We start from the raw sequence: 18,841 nt of genomic DNA, 5'->3' as shown, positions 1-18,841 counted from the left end.
TTTTAAAGCAAATTTTATAAATCTATTTTATGAGAACGGGGCGGTGGAGTAAACCGAAATATGGCATAGGAATGGAATATGTTGTGATCCTCTTTGATTCGCGGACGTGCCAAAAATAATACATTGATCTTACATAATATATTTGTCGTTAATATAATGTACTTGTCGTTAATGTCAACCTTGTATCTGGAAGGTTTGATGTGCCCAAGGTGCTTGCCAGAAGATATGAAAATCGTGCTAGTAATAGTCATGTAAAGTGCAGAGATTATCATAATGCTCCAAAGTACATATCAGTTTTGCTAAGATCAACTAAAGTGCAACGAAGCTGATCTTACATACTCTAAAGATTATAGGATGTGTTTGGAATCCTCCTCCAAATGTACGAAATCGAAACCCTCTAATTTGGAGCTTCTACATTTTACTGTAAATATTACACAGATAACTATGATAGACAACTCGTTTTTGTTGTGCATAACGTCAAACCAAACACATACATACTTGTTTGTTTTATGACAATTCAAGTTAATGTGTAAGTATTTTATTAATTTTGATGATGATTATTAACAGAAATATTTGGGTAGAAAGACAAAATTGATTGATATTTTGAATTTATTAAACTAATTTGTTATTTCAATTTTTTGAAAAAGACAAACTACTCCACCAAAATGAGCACAAGAGAGAATCAAAACTTTGAATATTTACATTTAGAGATTGCTCAACTTTAGGGACATAAATGTTTGTTTACTTTTTTCTTTGAGGGAATGTTTACTAGTATTTGATACATATACTACTACGGATCCGTTTCTTTCATTTAGTACAAGTCATTTTTCCGTAAAATATTTTAGTAATTTAATGTTTATTTTTGGAGATTATATAAAAATATTTGTTTTGGTTATTTTTTTAGGTTAATCCTCCGATTCTTAAAGAAAAGAATTTTAGTGATTCGAAGTTAGGCCATGAGGTAAGTAAAGTTTGATTAAAAATTATTTCATACATGAATCGAACTCGAGTCCTCCGTAACAATTTCATCATTTATTGACAATAATTTTCTAAAAAACAAATACTCAAAATAGCTTTATATTTTTTAAATAAAAGAAAATCAGGTTTCAACATTATAAGAAGTATTTAAATTTTTATTTTCTAAAGTGTTGTAACATGAACAATTTCTTTTTAGGAAAACATAAACAAATTCTTAAACAACATTAACTTTTAAGAAATATTGTAATTTCAAATAGACATTTCCCGCTTAAATAATTCATTAACAAACACTCATTTAGAGACGAATCTTTTGACTATGGATCTAGAAGTTTTGCTTTGAGGTATTTCCAAACACTCGACATTGATTTTATCTTTGGTATATACTTAGAAATGTTCTTGAGAAGTTTAGTCATGTATTAAGAAAATATGACGACTTTATGAGATATCTCAACTCGAGCATTTACAGGTCTTGGTTAAAGAAACTATTTATACATAAATGGCAAGAGATGGTGAAAATATTTCAATTATATAGGCATGAGTGAATTAAGTCTTTATATGAAAAACGTGATCATTGGGTTCCTAGTCACACGATGGATACATTTTCTTTTTATGGTATGTCAACAACTCGTATAAATGAGAGCATTAATTCATTTTTCGACAAATATGTAGGTAAGAAAACTACATTAAAGGAGTTTAATGAAAAATATATAGTTTCCTTGCAAGATAAAGAAGAGACAGAAAAACAAGTAATTGATTTTAATACATGACACACGGAACCGATTCTTAAAACCCCTTCACTGTTTGAAAAGCAAATTGTCAGTGATTTGTATACATGAAATCTTCATGTTGAAGTTTTGGGATTACTTGGAACTCATATTTTGAATGTGATTAAAGACAATCAAATTACCACTATTGAAATCTTAGACTTTCAGAACAATGAAGAATTTGTTGTAGAGTGGGATGCATCAAAAGCTGAAATATATTATTTATGTTGCTTATTTGAGTTTAATGAATATCTTAGTAGACATTGATTGATGGCACTTCTTGCCGTCAGTGTCTTCGCTGTCCCATCACACTATATATTGCGAAGGTTGATAAAGGATGTTAGAAGTAACCATCATAAATGAAAAAATCAATGAAAATGTTGGTTTTAAAATAGAGAAATTTGATCGTTTGTATGAAAATGTTGTTTAGTTTTTTGAGGAAGGATCATTAAGTCACGAGAGTTACAATTTTTCATGCTATGCACTTGATGAGCCCTAATACGATGTGCGACTATTAAGAAATTATTGAAAGTGGACACTGTAACGACCCAAAATTTGAGAGATTAACTTATGAAATTCTTAGTGAAAAAGATGAACATTTTTTAAAAAAAATAATAATAAAAGTAACTGAAAACTCATTGACTTCAAAAAATTGAATAAATAAGTTTCTCTTGAATTTTCAGAATAGTAAATCAGAGTTGTTTTACATCAAAATATAAAATTCTAAGAACAAGGCTTTCCGCCTTTCACTACCCAAAGACACATCCTAACTGGTCATAACTTTGGACACTTGTGAGAAATCTCACCAAGGCGCACCAAAGGTCCACATATCTCGGAGCCTCCAACTGTAAGTCATTATCATTATCTGATTTTCAAATACGGAAAAGGGTCAACTCCCAAACAAACAAATATACAAGTTATACATTTATTTAACATGTATTTAAAGGTATGCAAATAGTACAAATATTAATATAAAGTACACAAAATGTCATCACCCAAAACAACAATGGACTCGACAAATGCACAGCGCCCTAAAGGTTGACCTAGATGCGACACAAATGATCCGGATATCACCTCCCTTATAGGGCAACAAAAGTTCTTCGTAGATATTTGTGGGCTTCAACCAATTATGAACACTCCACCGTGACTCCAACCAATTATGGACACCACATACCCCACGGGTCCCAACCAATTATGGGCACCAAAAGAAGACAACGAGCCTTAACCAATTATGAGCACTCAAATGGAAACAATAAGCCCCAACCAATTATGGGCACTCAAGACTTCGGGTCCCAACCAATTATGGGCACCATGCGACAATGAATGTATGCATGCAACACCTGCTTATTAACTCCACAAAATAGGCCACTCACAATGAGTATCCGACTAAATTAATCATTATCTTAACCACCTGCTAGAGACACTGATTACACCGATAGTAATACCGACTTACAAAATATGCAAGACCACAATTCAGACATGAAAACAACAAGTTATACTCACAACCAAGCAATACAAAATCAAGTTCACATAGCACATAGTATGTAAGCATGGTACAATACTTAAACATGTTAAAAACATCATCATTTTAACAACAAGTAAATACATATATAAAATAGAAAAATGGAGCGCCCTTTCCCTTACCTTAACAATAGAAGTTCCTACACTTTTCACGCCATAGTCTTTGTTTGAGTACCTCTATACCTTCACAAGTTCAATATTTACCAACTGAGTTTCGATCACACTCACTCCTACAATATTTGGTTACCTAGAATTGAATGCCTTGCTCTATTTTCTTTCTCCTTCAAACATCTTCTATGTTCCTCTTTCTCTCTTTGTGTTCCTCTCTCTATACCTTTTGTTTTCTTTCTTTCTAAAAAGATGGAACCGAATATGTAGTGTGGAAAGTGGAACTGACCAAGTAACTAAGAAGAGAAGTTGAAATTGATTTACCTATTTTCTCTCACGCCAACCACTATAATGTATTGCCTTATGTTTCACTTGGTTCCTACATTTAATACTTTAATAAATTAAAAACCTAAGAGTGGGTTTGGGAATTTCTATAATGACGGTGATCTAAGAAGGTGGTATAACCTGCTAGTTGTATGTGCAAGGTGCATGTGCCATGAAACCAAGTCAAAATCCCTTGTATAATACTCCATAATATTAGGCTTACTAATCACACTATTTAATAATTAGTATAATGAATTTTGGCTATATAATTTGAAAGAAAAATACAAAATAATATTATCATTCAATAAATCAAAAAGGTAAATTATTTTAAAATCAAAGTAAGATAAAATAATTTAGAATAAAAATATGATAAAATATCGGGATCTTACAGACACGAAGAAAGTCGGAATTTTTTTTATTTGTTAAGCCACTACTTGATCCTAAAGATGAAAAAACAAAAGGGGCTCTAAAAAGAATAAGGAGTTGAATCGAGAAAGGTCGTAAGAAAACATCCAGTAGTATTGAGAAAAATGTTAGAAATTCTTAACTTTATTTTTTGTGATTTTCACTCTGTCAATTTTTTCATTGTTCTTATGATGACATGATTTTTCATTGTAATGCATTGTAATGCACTTGATGAGCCCTAACATTTGTTATTATCCTTGGAATTTTACTCATTCAAAACAATTTCAGCTCAATCTCATCTCTTAATTCACATCAGGGGGAAAAAATTCCAAAATTGTATGTCTTTTTGCATCATTAGAATAATAGAGAAATAAAACCCAACTCCATTTTCCATATGATGAACAGTTCACATTGACGATATGTTTATATTGACGATAAATTATTTAACAAAGGTTGAGGAGAGACTCCTCCCTTGATGCTCCTAGCGCCTACCTTCATCTTGAACTGTTTCGTTCTGAATGAGAATTTGTGAATGAATGCTTATGTATTTATAGGCTTATTTCGAAGTGGGTTTTAGCTGAAAAATTGGGATTTTTCCCCAAACCTATATGGGAAGAAACGACAAAATGATGTTTTTTCCTAAACCCACATGCGCCTCGCACATGGTGCCTATGATAAGCGCTTTTCAATATTGTTTTACACACCTGGGTTTATTTTTTCTGAAGTGATCGACTAAAAAATTATGAAGGATTAAATTGGATCGTCACTCTAATTTAAATTTGCGATAGTGAGCACACAAGAATTGCTTCAACTAAAAATTTGTCACTCTAATATGACTAATGATTACAACTTGCTCATCTTGGCAGACCCCATCTCCTTTGCCTTAGCCCTCAACAGATTCTTCTGTATCTTCCCAGTAGCTGTCTTAGGTAATGGTCCAAACACAACTGATTTTGGGACCATATAAGAAGACATCTTAGCCTTACAAAAACTCAATATATCCTCAACTAAACACTTTTCATTACTACTATCCACTCTTGGCTTTAATGTCACAAATGCACATGGAGACTCACCCCATTTCTCATCTGGCCTTGCAACCACTGATGCTTCCAATATTGCATGATGTGAGTACAAAGTACTCTCTATTTCTACACTGCTAATATTTTCACCACCTGAGATAATAATATCTTTTGATCTATCTTTGATTTCTATATATCCATCTTCATGCTTCACAGCAAGATCACCGGAATGAAACCATCCATTTGCAAATGTCTCTTCATTAGCTTTAGGATTCTTTAAGTATCCTTTCATCACGACATTACCACGCATCACAATTTCGCCGATGGTCTTACCATCAGATGGAACAGGTTGCATTGTTTTTGTGTTCACAACTTCGAGGTGTTCCAAGCCGATGTATCGAACACCTTGTCTTGCGTGGAGCCGAGCTTTGGATTCTGGCGGAAGTGAGTCCCACTCCGGTTTCCAAGCACAATAGACGGACGGACCAAAAGTTTCTGAAAGGCCGTATTGGTGTGTAATGCGAAATCCAAGTTGGGACATGCCGGAAAGAAGAGAAGGTGGAGGAGGAGCACCACCTGTATTCACATGCACAATATGAGGTAGAGGAAGTATTGTGTCCTCAGCCGGGGCATTCATTATGGAGTTAAGCACAACTGGTGCTGCACAAAAATGAGTCACTTTGTACTTGTCAATGGCTTCATATACTGCCTTAGCTGATACCTGCATAAACAAATAAATCTTTTAGACTATTATAAATGTAATTAGTTAGTTATTAGTAAGTTTTTTTTTTGTCGTGGCCAGGGTTTGAACTTCGAACCTTGCATATATTATGTATTGTCCAAAACAACTGAGCTAAACTCATGAGGACAGTTATTGGTAAGTTATTACTAACTTATTTTCATTACCATTAATACAATTTTAATTTTACTTTCTACGTTTTTCTCTTATCCATAGCTTCCATCTGAAATTGTGCTCCCTCCGTTACAAAATAACTATCCTTTTAACGTATAAAAAATATTTTAAAATAAGTATTGTTTTGTTTCTTCAATGTAACATTTTGTTTTCTTCGTGTTCTACTCTAAAATTAATATTTTTCCGCAACACAATTATTTTAGAACGGAGAGAGTAAAATGGTATGAGACATTAGTTTTAATTACCTGGCGAAGGCATATGCTTGTGCCAAAGAGAGCTGCAAGTGTCCAAATGTAGCACCAACCATTGCAATGAAACATGGGTAGAGTCCAAAGAAAAACAGCTCCTTCATTCATTCCCCACATAAGTGCTGCACTAAGAGACATGAGATACGCCCCACGGTGATGTAATACAACACCTTTCGGACTAGAAGTCGTTCCAGATGTGTAACCTAATGCAATGCTCTGCCATTCATCCTCTGGAGGTTTCCAATCGTACTCAGGGTCACCACTTTGAAGAAAGTCCTCGTAATTGATAGCTCCTTTGCTCAACGCATATCTATGTGCGTTAGGGTCGCAGTTTTCATCACCAATCACAATTAAAATTGGAGGCTTGAATGTGTTTGTTTTCTTAGAACATATTTTCAAAGCTTCTTCTGCTAATAAAAAGAACTCTTGATCTACAATCACAACTGATGCAGTACAATGATCTATAAGAAAAGCTACTGTGGAAGCATTTAGCCTAATATTCACTGTGTTCAACACAGACCCTGCCATTGGAACCCCAAAATGAGCTTCATAAAGAGCTGGAACATTAGGTGCAATAACAGCTACCTGTTGACAGTAAAGTGAAATAAAATTATGTTACACATTACTACCATTTAGCAGCTGACCCAAAAAAAATAGCTTATAGGTCTCTATATAATTTTGAGGTTATAACTTATAATTTATGTCTTGGCTCAGGCTAGCGTGGGAGACCAAATCAGGTCTCTCACGGTGGGAGGGGAGAAAAAACCTGCAATTGCAGGTCACCACTAGTTTTAATAGTTTTATATTATTTTTGCTATTTATACTTTTGACCCACCTAAGTTAATTATAAATATTTCACTCGAGTTTTTTTATTTACGAAATTGGCATGTCCCCCTTTTTTTTATTATTATTTAAAAAACCAAATAAGTTACTACCTTTAATTATTATTTTCTTTCTTCTTTATTATCTCCTTGTTCTGATTTCCCTGCATCTCTTTCGAGCACCATCATCACAACAATAGTGCTCATGGCACTGGTAAAAACTATTTTTTCTGATATTCATCCTTGTTACTACATGACCAGCATCACCATTCCACAAGTTACTACCACCACCATCATCGGTATCATCAATATTCATTAAACAACAACAACCACCGCAACAAGTCAATTTTTTTTATTTAAATAACCATTTATAAATTAAAAGAGCTTTATTTCCCATGACTGAGGTTGGATATTTTGTTGGAAAACAAAAATATTTCAGTTTTGAGTGTTTAAAGATGCAGAAAATTGCTTGAAATCACAAGGAATTGTTATTTGCTTCATGATTCTAGATTAAAATTGAGTTTTCTAAAATGGCATAAAGTTATAGCTTTTCTATTCCGGGTCGCGAGGATTTTCGACTGGGTTGTTTTGACCCTTCTAGAGGTTGAAGATGCAGTAGTAAAAACAAATAAAAAAAAAAAACTCATACAATGCAGGTGATGGGTATCGAACCGACGACAATTTTTTTCATCAACAGACACTAATCAAACCAACTGTACCACTAATTCTATTGTATACTTACATAATTTGATTATTATTAACTGTAAAAGGTTAAGCAATAAAAAATTGATATGATTAATTCAATATATTAATTAAGCAATAAAAGAGTCATATGATTAATGCAATATATTACATCAAATGCTCGCAGTTATATATACCATCCGGTAACTATTATAAACAATAATTCATATTTTATGTTCATTTAATAATTGTTGTATGTGGTATTTAATAAAGACCGTATACATTATTTATTAAATTAAATGAATTTAAAATGTAAATTTTTGCTTATAATAGTGACCTAAGGGTGTGTGTGATATTAAAAATTTATATAAAAGATTTCGACCAAGTTGACTACTTTTGTGAAGGAATAGTTTGTCGGATTAACTTATATGAAATATTTAGATTGCCGAAATTTTAATTCTTACTTCGTTCTTAATTCATTTAGATCATATCAAACTAACCGTTAGTTAATTAAGTCCGTCTTGGTCGGAGGAGGAATGTCATTTTTAACTAGGTTTCTAAAGTGAAAGTTTGTCAGATTGACTTATGCCAAAAAGAAAAAAATTTACAAAGCGCTTAAAATTAGATTATTTTTACAAGATATGAAATAAATGTGAATTTTCAAGCGCTCAAAATTTAAAATTCATATAAAATTCATCCCTTTTTTAAAAAAATTAAACTATTGCAGGAGATAATTTTATAATGTATTAAATAAGAGTTCAAAAAATAATTTTAAATTTTGAATGATACACATGAGTTTGCTAAATATGCAGGGACCAAAAATGCAGGGTCTCAATTTACATTACGTTTACGGATTAAATATGAATTGATTTGAAATCAATTGGTATTAATAAAAATGCTTGGCACAGTTGGTGTAAATTGGATACTTTGATGATCAAGGTTGTCTGTTCGATACTTTTGTTGCATCGATGTCTTTTTATTAATTTTTTTTACCTGCATCTTCAACCTCCAGACGGGTCGAAACGACCCGTTTTATGACCCGGAAGAGAAAACCATAACTTTAAGCCATTTTAACACCAAAAACTCAATTTTAACCTAGACTCACGAACCAAATACCATTTCTTTGTGATTTCAAGCAATTTTTTGCATCTTTAAACACTCAAAATTGAAATAATTTTGATTAGTTTCAACAAAACTCAACTTCAGTTATGGATAAAAACCCTCTTGATTTAAAAATGGTTCTGGAAATAAAAAATTGATTTATTGCCGTTTTTGTTGTTGTTCAATGAATACTAAATATCAGAAAAATATTTTTTAAGTTGTTGTTGTTCTTCAATGAATACTAGATATCAGCAAAATATTTTTTAATGGTGCCATGAACACTGGTGTTGGGTGTAAAGAACTCATGATGCTGGACATATTGATAGTAAGGATGGATGGTAATGGGAAGGAAACCAGAAAAAGGAGAGAAGATAAAGAAGAAAGAAAAGAGTGGTCAAGAAATTATGTGTGAAAAGATTACCATGACCATTGATCATGTCTCACGTTATATTTTGTTAAGTCTGATTTTTTTTTAAGTTGTTAAATAAATTTATCTGTAAAATAAAGGTTATAAATAATAATAAAAAAAGAGTTATATCACGTTTACTTTAAATATTTAAGACCGGAGGTATTTATAAATATTCTATTCATTAGGGCAAGTTGTGTAATTCTCAAATTTTAGTTATGGGTAAAATCACATGCAAAAGTACAATTTGCAATTCACCTACTAGGTACTGTAACAACAGGTCCTTGGTAAGCAATCTGGACCGCATGTTGATTTTGAGGTACATCCAACGGTTTAAACACGGTCACTCACGGTGAGAGACCTGATTTGGTCTCCCACACTAGAAGCCGCCTTATGTCTTACATGTTTATTTGACTAAACAAGTTTATCTTTTTGTCAAAAATAAAAAGATATATATAGGACGCTAACATACACCTTCTAAAAATAAGGTGGGAACATTACTCATATATATAACTTTTATAAAAAGATGTAGTTAAACCGTTAATTTTATAAAAAATTACAAATTCAATCAGCTATCTTATCCGTTAGCAGTTATAAATTAGTTTAGCAGGTATATGTTATAAATTAGCTTATCATATATTCAACATTTTTTTATCAAACAACTATGGTAAATTATTAATAGTCCCCGTGAGCTAAACTCAGTTGATAGGGACATTGCATATGCAGAAACTGAGGTTCAAACTCCGGACACCTCACTTATTCACTTTAAAAATGTGAATTTCTAACCACTAAACCATTTGACAAAAAATATATATTATTATTCATTAAAGTGAAGCGTGAATACCTTTTGATATAAAACACGCATAAATTAGATTACACAATAATCCAAAACTAAATTTTCACTTAAAAAGAAATTCAAAACTATATTTTTGTCATTTAGATGTTCATCTTTTTTGGGTTTCATAAATTATTTCTACCGAAAGTAATTTTGTTTGTGTTGTTTCAGGGATTTGGATCCTCTCCAGTGAAAATTTCATTAGATATTCTGTAGTGAATGGAGAGGATCTCACTGGACTCTCCACTCACAGGAGAGAATCCCCTCCCTTATTTCAGACATTAAATATTAGTATCTCTCTCAATTGGTATTTGAGCAATAACTCGCTACATTTTGTGTTAGATGATAGATGATATTATTTTAAAGTTGAAAACAATAATTTGTTAAGAAAGTTGTCCTTGCAAAAACAACGATAATAAATAAATGCATCTAAATTTCATACACTTATTTAACACTTTATTTTTTGTTTTATACCTATATCTTTCTATTATATCACCAAAATATTAAATTTCACCACTCAATATTTTTTGATCAAGTAGCCTAATAATTAGATATTCACTCTATAAAATAAATAAGTGAGGTACCCCGTATATTACATGCAATATCGCTAATAATTGAATTATGCTCACAAAGACGACATTAATCTCTTACTATTTTATTTCAAGATATATACATGATAAAGGGTGTACACGTTTCCCATGAAAAAAACATACCATCAATATCCATTGGCACCCTTCATCATTGCAATTAAAATATAGCTAATTAGTTGAAAAGAAAGCTGTCCATGCCTTAAAAAATTTTATCATCATCCATTGGCCACCTTCATCATTGGAATTAAAAAATCGATAATCTTTTGTTTTTCAAAAAATGATATATTTTATTTAATAATTAAAGAACGTGAAATAATGATATTGAAAAAGACAAATTAAGATTTTAGAGATAAGTCTATATGGGCCATTCTCTCATATTATTCAGAATCTCTCAATTATATGTGAGAGTTTTCATGTAATGTTTGCCACTCTATCTACAAACTAAAAAGATATTGATAAAGATAAAATAAATTTTAGTAACTTTAGTAAGGATGGCAACTAGATACAACCTAATTGAGTACCAACTTCCAACAAAACATCCAGTATCCCTAAAAAAGACACAAAACATCCTGTATGGCAAAATATTATATTGGTCCAACATATATCTCAACCAATAATAAAGTGACGATGTATTGGCGTTTCATCCCGATTTTTATTCACTCTATAAAAACGGTAAAAAACGGCAACGTCACCTGTTTATACTTTTTGTTGCAGCCTTTTTCTCAGTAACAGACCGCTTTTTTTTTTTTGAAGGAAGTAACGGACCGCTTTTTAAAACCTTAGTTGTTAGTACTACCTTTTATTAGAGTAGTGTTACCAACATTCACCCTAGACTTTTCCCTAACAGTCACTCTCTTATTGAGTCAATACATGTTGGTCACACCAATTTACGTGATATCTAATTCTAAAATAGTAGTATGTGATATAAAAGAATAAATGTTAGAAAAGTGAGTATTGAGAAGAGAAAAGAAATAGAGGGAGAGAAAAAGAGCATTACAGTGTTTCCAAGACCAATGGAGTAGTTGGAAAGAGCTGAAGCAAATCGACAACAACGTTGGTAAGTTTGATGCCAAGTGTAGTGACATGATCCATGAATGAGTGATTTTCTGTTAGGATGAACCTTAGCTGCTCTTTCTAAAAACCATAACGGTGTTAAGGCTGTGTAGTTTGCTGTGTTCTTTGGCAGTTCATCTATGTCTTTTTTCATCACCATTGCTACCCTAACACTAACACTCTTGTGCTATCTTTTGTTTGTGGTAGAAAACAAAACAACTTTGTCTTTCTTATGAGAAGTTTTGAAGGTATAAATAATCAAAACCTCGTAAAAAGTTCAAATTAAAATATTCATGGAAGCAACGCACCCATATTTCTTATGTGACACTTCAAATTTTAGGTATAAACAATTGTAACATTATTTACACCGCGTCCAAATTAAAATAATATTATGAAAAATTATACATACATGCATGATCTGATTCTATCTTATTGGGAAATCACCACCATCCAGACCACCTCTCATGCCAGTCCCTATAATTGTCTAAAACAATTTATTTTAAGAGAAAAGCTAACAAGAAACTTTACTTTAAAAATTGTGCCTTTAATATGTTGAATAATAAATGGGATAATAGTCACTCTTATCTTTGAATGTGTAATATAGTCATGATAGTCCTTTAATGTATCAAAATTTTAAAATAGTTTCTGATTATGCACTTTGTTAGTCAAAATATTCTCTGATGTTAAGATGTATTATTAATATTGTCTTATTAGTCCTTCAATATATTTACTTATTGTCATAGCAGTTCTTATAAGTACTTACATATTGTCATTTCAGTCTCTATATGAAAAGAGTTATTGTGATCATTGAGAGTTTATTTTAGCATCAGAAATTATTTTGACTCGGTCTACGCTAACATGACATCCTAAGTGAGGTGCCACGTGTTATTTTATTATTTTCTTTACCAAAAATTGGCCTTGGGGGGCCAAAACTGCTACAGTTGTAAAACTTAGGGGGTGGTTTTGTAGTTTTTTTTTAGGGGGCCAAAATCGCAACTTTGTGAAAATTAGGGGGCGAAAATTGCTATTAAGCCTATTTTTTCATAAAAAATATTTAAATTTTTTAAAATTGTGAAACCTATTTTCACTATTTCTTTAGCGTCATAAAATAATAAATGATAATATCAAATAATAAATTACATCATAAAATACTTGCAACAAACTAAATTTGATTGACATAAAATTACATTAGCATCAAAATAACAAAAAAATGCAACATCCTAATTTGCAACTCTAGCATGTTTTGATTTTCAATATAGAGGGTTCACTATATAAAGTTTTAGAAATTTAATTTGGTTTATGACTAAAACCTTTGGTATTCTCCATCTTCCTTAAGAAAATAAAAATAAAAAATGTTGATATCATTAAATAAGTGGATTTCTTGCGTTTGTGTATCGTTTTACCCGGAACCCGTGTTTTTATGGGATTTTTGTTTTTGTTTTTTGAAACCATACACACCCAATTACTCGGTCTAATTAACTTTTTTTAGATTTTTATATAAATTTGACGGGGTTCTTTTTGAGTTGACCCAACTCAGATACACCCTACCTACTGGCCAAAACAATGTAGCCTACAAAATATAGTCCTCTTTCACCTTAGTTGTATATTCTCACACATTGTGCGGGTTTCTTCTCGTTGCTAGGGGTATGTGATGCCCCAAACATACATTGCCACTTATGAACAATCTCTATGAAAATAATCTTTTCATTTTTGTAGTGTCACTAACATGTAACACAAGTCTATCAGCTACATTGTCCAGTTCCACGTAGCTATGATAAATTATGATACTTTCATGACCCTCATGAGACTTAGTGGACTTTGAGAAGGGTTTGCCTTACTTGCATTCGGTTGTTTCTAACTCAACTAGCCTTAATTCATTTATATTTAGACATTGATTAAATCTAAATCGACTGCTTGATATCAACTTAGATTATATTTAGGTTTAAAAGAATGTCCTAGGCATTGCATTATTTTTTAAGCTTAAGCTAAGAGTTGATGTAAGTTTAATAATTCATTAGTGAAGTTTGAAACTGTTGTTCATAATCTTCCAAAATGCGTCAATACTTATTATCTTCAGTCATCAGATTTGAAGTCCAATTTTGGAGTTCATTATTTTATGTGTTTTGTAGTCTGTGCGGATCTGACATTCTGAATATGAAATAGGAGTACATTGATTGTATTTGAATTAATTATAAAAGGCTTAAATATGAAAATAGTCCCTGTAAATATCCGTCATTTTGGTTTTAGTCCTTGTAAAAATATTTTTTTTTATTTTAGTCCCTGCAAATATAAAAAATTTGGTTTTGGTCCTTGGTATTTTGTTTTAGTCCTTGTAAAATTGATTCATATTGGATTTGGTCCTTGTAATATGTAGAATATTTGATTTTAGTCCCTCAAAATGAGGACTAGAATGAATATTATAGGGACCAATTTCAATATGAAATGATTTTACAAGGATTAAAACAAAATACCAAGGACCAAAACCAAATATTCTATATTTGCAGGGACTAAAACCAAAAAAATATTTTTATAAGGACTAAAATCAAAACGCTAAATATTTGCAGGGACCATTTCCATATTTAAGCCATTATAAAACCGTGGTTATTTGACTGAAACCATAAATAATTGGAGGCAGCGTGTCAATTTGTATTATTTCCCTTATTTATTAAAATAGTCTTGCTAACTAGTGCCCTAAAAAAATAAAAACAATTGATAATTTTTATGTTGAAAAAGTTATTTTTTTATGTTTCAATGTGTTGAATACATAAATCTCAAGATAAAACTTCAATTTTAAGTTTCTTATCTAATACCCGAGAGACATTTGTTAGCATTTCCTTTATTAAAAAAAACTTTTGAAATCAAAAAAGGCGATACTTTGATGTCAGAAATGTATGAATGCCATCAGACAAGTTCACACCCTCTAGGTTGAATTGCATTTGGATTATAATTATATTCTATTTAAAAAATTCAACATATCTCAGATACTCTTAGTTTATAATAACTATTTTAGGAAAGTTTATACGATACACTTGTAAATTGAAGTGTATCTGTATCAACATCTCAGATACTCTTAGTTTATAATAACTGTTTTATCAAAGTTTATATGTAACTGTTTTATGAAAGTTTATATGGTACACTTGTAAATTGAAGTGGATCAGTATCAACATGTCAGATACTCTTAGTTTATAATTATTGTTTTGCGAAAATTTATATGGTACACTTATAATTGAAGTGTATCAGTATATTTGTTTTGTAATTCAATAAATTAATGATAATTTTTATGAAATAAATAGTTATTTGTCGATTTTTATATTTTAAGAAATAATATTTCACAAGAAAAAAACATTTTTTCATCATTTATATAAATTAAAATAAATTTTGTGGGCACTTTTTGTTAAATAAGATGTAGTTATAAAACGTTTCTTTGGTTTGATGTGTGGTTAGAGGGGGATCTTTATTTAGACGTCTTTTTTTTTATTTAGTTGAGTATCGTTTATTGTTGGTTGATGAGACGTGTTTGTTAGACTAGAGAGTAGGGGAGAGGTTTGAAAATGGTGGCGACAATTGTTAGCTTGGGAGGATGAGCAGATGGGGGAGTGTTGTGAGTGAGTTGTTAAATAACACTACTTTGTAGGTTGGTGTGGAAGAGGGAAGATGACATCTTGTGCCAAATGAAGATTACATTGTCGCGGGAGTTTTATCATGTGTTGACTTCGACGAAGCCATTTACTCAGGTGGAGGTTAATAGTATTATTTGGAACAAATCAGTCCCGTTAAAAGTTTCTCCATTTTCTTAACGTTTATTACGTAATCGGATCCCAACAAAGGATAATTTGCCTAGGCGTGGAATTATTCAAAATAATGTTAAATTTGTGTGTCAGCGGATGTAACACCTCGTTTTCCCAACATAAAAATTTCATTAAATTAATCAGAGTAATCATCACAAACGGAATGTCACACTTCATAAAAATCATAAATGGAATAATTAATTAATTTTCCTTCAAAGTTCAATCAACATAATATTCAAAAACTTCGCAGCGGAATTTATTTCAACATCTAAAATAGTCTTGGCACGAATGTCTCATCAAAATATCTCATAAAAATTCAATTAACAACTTAATCTTGTAAATTCATAAACAATACGTAAGGAATAGAAAAGCATGCAACAAAGTTCTCATCCCGTTACGTATCAGAGCACCTAAAGACACACGTGAGAGATAATCCACTCACGACAACAATCTAACAACAACTTAACCTCGATCACCTGCAAGTTACTCATACAAAGAGCAACATTTCCAAGCAGAAGGGGTGAGATTTCACATTCAATAATAATAAGCATATAATTCAACAAAAGCATTTAACAACTTATACTTCATCAATTAATAAAATTACTCTTCTTATAAAACTTCATTAATAACTCAATCAACTTCTAATCATCATTAACTTCATATTCATTACATTATACACAACGTCATACAACAAGATAAACATCACATCATAACATCATATACTTCACATCATAAACATCATCATATAACAACATAATCACATCATAAACAACATAACAACATCATAATCAACATCATAAGCACTTCATTAACGACACATGGATGAATAACAACTTAACAACAACGACACGACTTCAACTCGGCAATGCAACTTAGACATCTTACACATCTTGAACCATATAGACAAAAATGCAACTACGACCTCTTAATCATGCATGTGGTACCAACCAGGGCATCAAGCCCCCAACGTATTGAGCGTAAATAGGCTCACAGGGCATCAAGCCCTCAACTTACAGGGCATCATGTCCTCAACTTATTAAGCGTAAATAGGCTCACAGGGCATCAAGCCCTCAACTTACAAGGCATCAAGCCCTCAACATAATATATATAAATATACATTACAGGGCATCAAGCCCTCAACTTGAATGAGTATGCATGAACTCAATGTCTTACAACTTAGAAACATCGACCTCTTATATAAATCCAATAATTTGGAAGAACATCTTTCATCTTAGACCGACTCGTGCAATTTAATTAATATACAACAGCAACATAGGCAACACATAAACATCTCAAGATATAACAATGTCAAATAATAATCAATCATCAACTTAAGCATCTTATATAATTCATATAATGCATATACAAATATATCACATTACTAACAACTTCAAATCATATTCATCAACATATACATTCATATACATATTAAATCATCCAACAAGGATATTCACATCAAACCAAATTAGATCCATCACCACATAGGTTAAATACTCTTAAACCCCTTAATTAAACTCCTAGTACTTCTAGTTTTGAGGTTTGTAATTATTTCATAAGTTTTGGATTAACTTAGAAACGGTTATGCTGAATTTTCATAAAATTTCACTAAGACCTCCTTGGAGTATTTTTCATCATATCTCAAGAACCACATATCATTTTCACGTCAAACCAAAGCCACTGGAAAGCTAACTCAATTATCTACAACTTTCATGTTTAAACCAAAAGCCAATTCAAAACAGAAACGTGTGAAAAAGACGCAAGAACATGAAAGAGGACGTGCTGTTAGAGAGCAACTCGGAAAAAACCTACTTTTCACCCCAAAATCCCAATTTTAACTTCCCTATGCCCAAATTTGATCCAAAAACTTGTATAATCATTTTTATACATGTTAAGGCACTCAAAACCATATAAAACATTGCACTAAAAATAACTCATGATCTGAACATCAATTCTACCCAAATTCAACAGATTTTCTACTCTATTAACAACCAATTACAACTTCAAAACCTAATTCCCAAATTCCTATAACTACAACCTACAACATGATAAACTCAATTTCAGAATTATACAACTTAGAATTAGAGAAAGTTAGTCTCACCCTTAACTTAGGTTAGATGATCGCAAGGTTCTACCGCTTTCTCTTCTCTGACTCTTCCCTTCTCTTGTTTCTCCCTTTTTTTTCTTCCCAAAAACAGTTTTCACGTAATCCTTATTTTCTAATTCTAACTCTCCCCTTTTATATAAATCCTTAACCTACTTATTTCTATAACAAATAACAAATATAAAATATTTCTATAACAAATAACAAATATATCTCTATAACAAATATATTTCTATAACATACATATTTTTACACCAAATAAGAAATATATTTCTACACCAGATAACATATATATATTTCTACACCAAATAACAAATATATTTCTACACCAAATAACATATATATTTCCACACCAAATAACATAATATTTCTACACCAAATAACGTAATATTTCCACAGCAAATAACAAATATATTTCTACACCACATAACATATATATTATACTAATAAATATCAACATATAACATAACAAAATATCACTCATCAAAATAAATCGACTAAATTATAAAAAGACATCTAAACTCAATAAAATAAATAAATAATAAAATTGGGCGTTATAGTGGATGCGGGAAGTCAGAAAGTATTGATCATTTGTTTATGGGCTTCAACATTTTTGAGACTATTTAAAGCCTAGTTATGGAATTGCTCAGAGTAGACTCAGCGAATATGGTACACTTGTATGATCATCATATGCAATTAATTAGTAATTTAGGAGACTTTTCAGAACTATTTGGTCTTCTTTAGAACTGATTTGGTTAGTTTGCGTTTGAGTCATATGTAAAGAAAGGATCTGTCACATTTTTCAAAGAAAGGAGGATTTGATAATTCACTTGTTCAATAAAGTCAAATGTTTATCCTTTTGGTGGTTGAAGGTGAAAAATTCAAACTTAACTTGTGATCATCATCTTTGGTAGTTTAATCATATTACGTGTTTGAGTTTTGTCACTTCGCTTATAAGTGATGGTCGGGTTAGGCAAGTGTACCAAATCTTTTACCAAATAATAATGTGATAAGTGAGTATCGTATCCACAAGGATTGTCGTTTCATCCAAACAACTCACATTACTTATTTTAAGTTTGACAAAAAAAATAAAGTGTTATTCTAAGTGGTTACCTGTTTTTGGTTGCAGAAATGTTCCAGTGGTTAGAGGATTATTTGAATCTCCCCTATTTATTTGTTGGATAT

The 18,841-nt window shown here is 31.3% G+C and overlaps 1 protein-coding gene across 1 annotated transcript; it reads right to left on the bottom strand.

The window, feature by feature from the left end:
- Positions 1 to 4,892: 4,892 nt before the first annotated feature.
- On the bottom strand, positions 4,893 to 12,057 carry LOC25486581 (acetate/butyrate--CoA ligase AAE7, peroxisomal). The gene is made up of 3 exons (XM_013608174.3): positions 11,712 to 12,057; positions 6,278 to 6,865; positions 4,893 to 5,840 (listed from the first exon to the last, which is right to left on the bottom strand). The coding sequence occupies exons 1-3, from the start codon at positions 11,925 to 11,927 to the stop codon at positions 4,944 to 4,946; spliced, it is 1,701 nt and encodes a 566-aa protein (XP_013463628.1). The 5' UTR covers positions 11,928 to 12,057; the 3' UTR covers positions 4,893 to 4,943.
- Between the last annotated feature and the right edge of the window lie 6,784 nt (positions 12,058 to 18,841).

The sequence above is a fragment of the Medicago truncatula genome, chromosome 2 (genome assembly GCF_003473485.1).
Source record: "Medicago truncatula cultivar Jemalong A17 chromosome 2, MtrunA17r5.0-ANR, whole genome shotgun sequence".
NCBI lineage: Eukaryota > Viridiplantae > Streptophyta > Magnoliopsida > Fabales > Fabaceae > Medicago > Medicago truncatula.
This window is presented reverse-complemented; position numbering and strand designations above follow the sequence as displayed.

Excerpts from the sequence above, each read along its gene's own strand:
- LOC25486581 (XM_013608174.3), bottom strand. The coding sequence starts at position 11,927 with ATGGTGATGAAAAAAGACATAGATGAACTGCCAAAGAACACAGCAAAC. Across the intron at positions 6,866-11,711 it reads CCATTGGTCTTGGAAACACT|GTAGCTGTTATTGCACCTAA; the intron begins GTAATGCTCTTT and ends TACTGTCAACAG. Across the intron at positions 5,841-6,277 it reads CAAGCATATGCCTTCGCCAG|GTATCAGCTAAGGCAGTATA; the intron begins GTAATTAAAACT and ends TTGTTTATGCAG.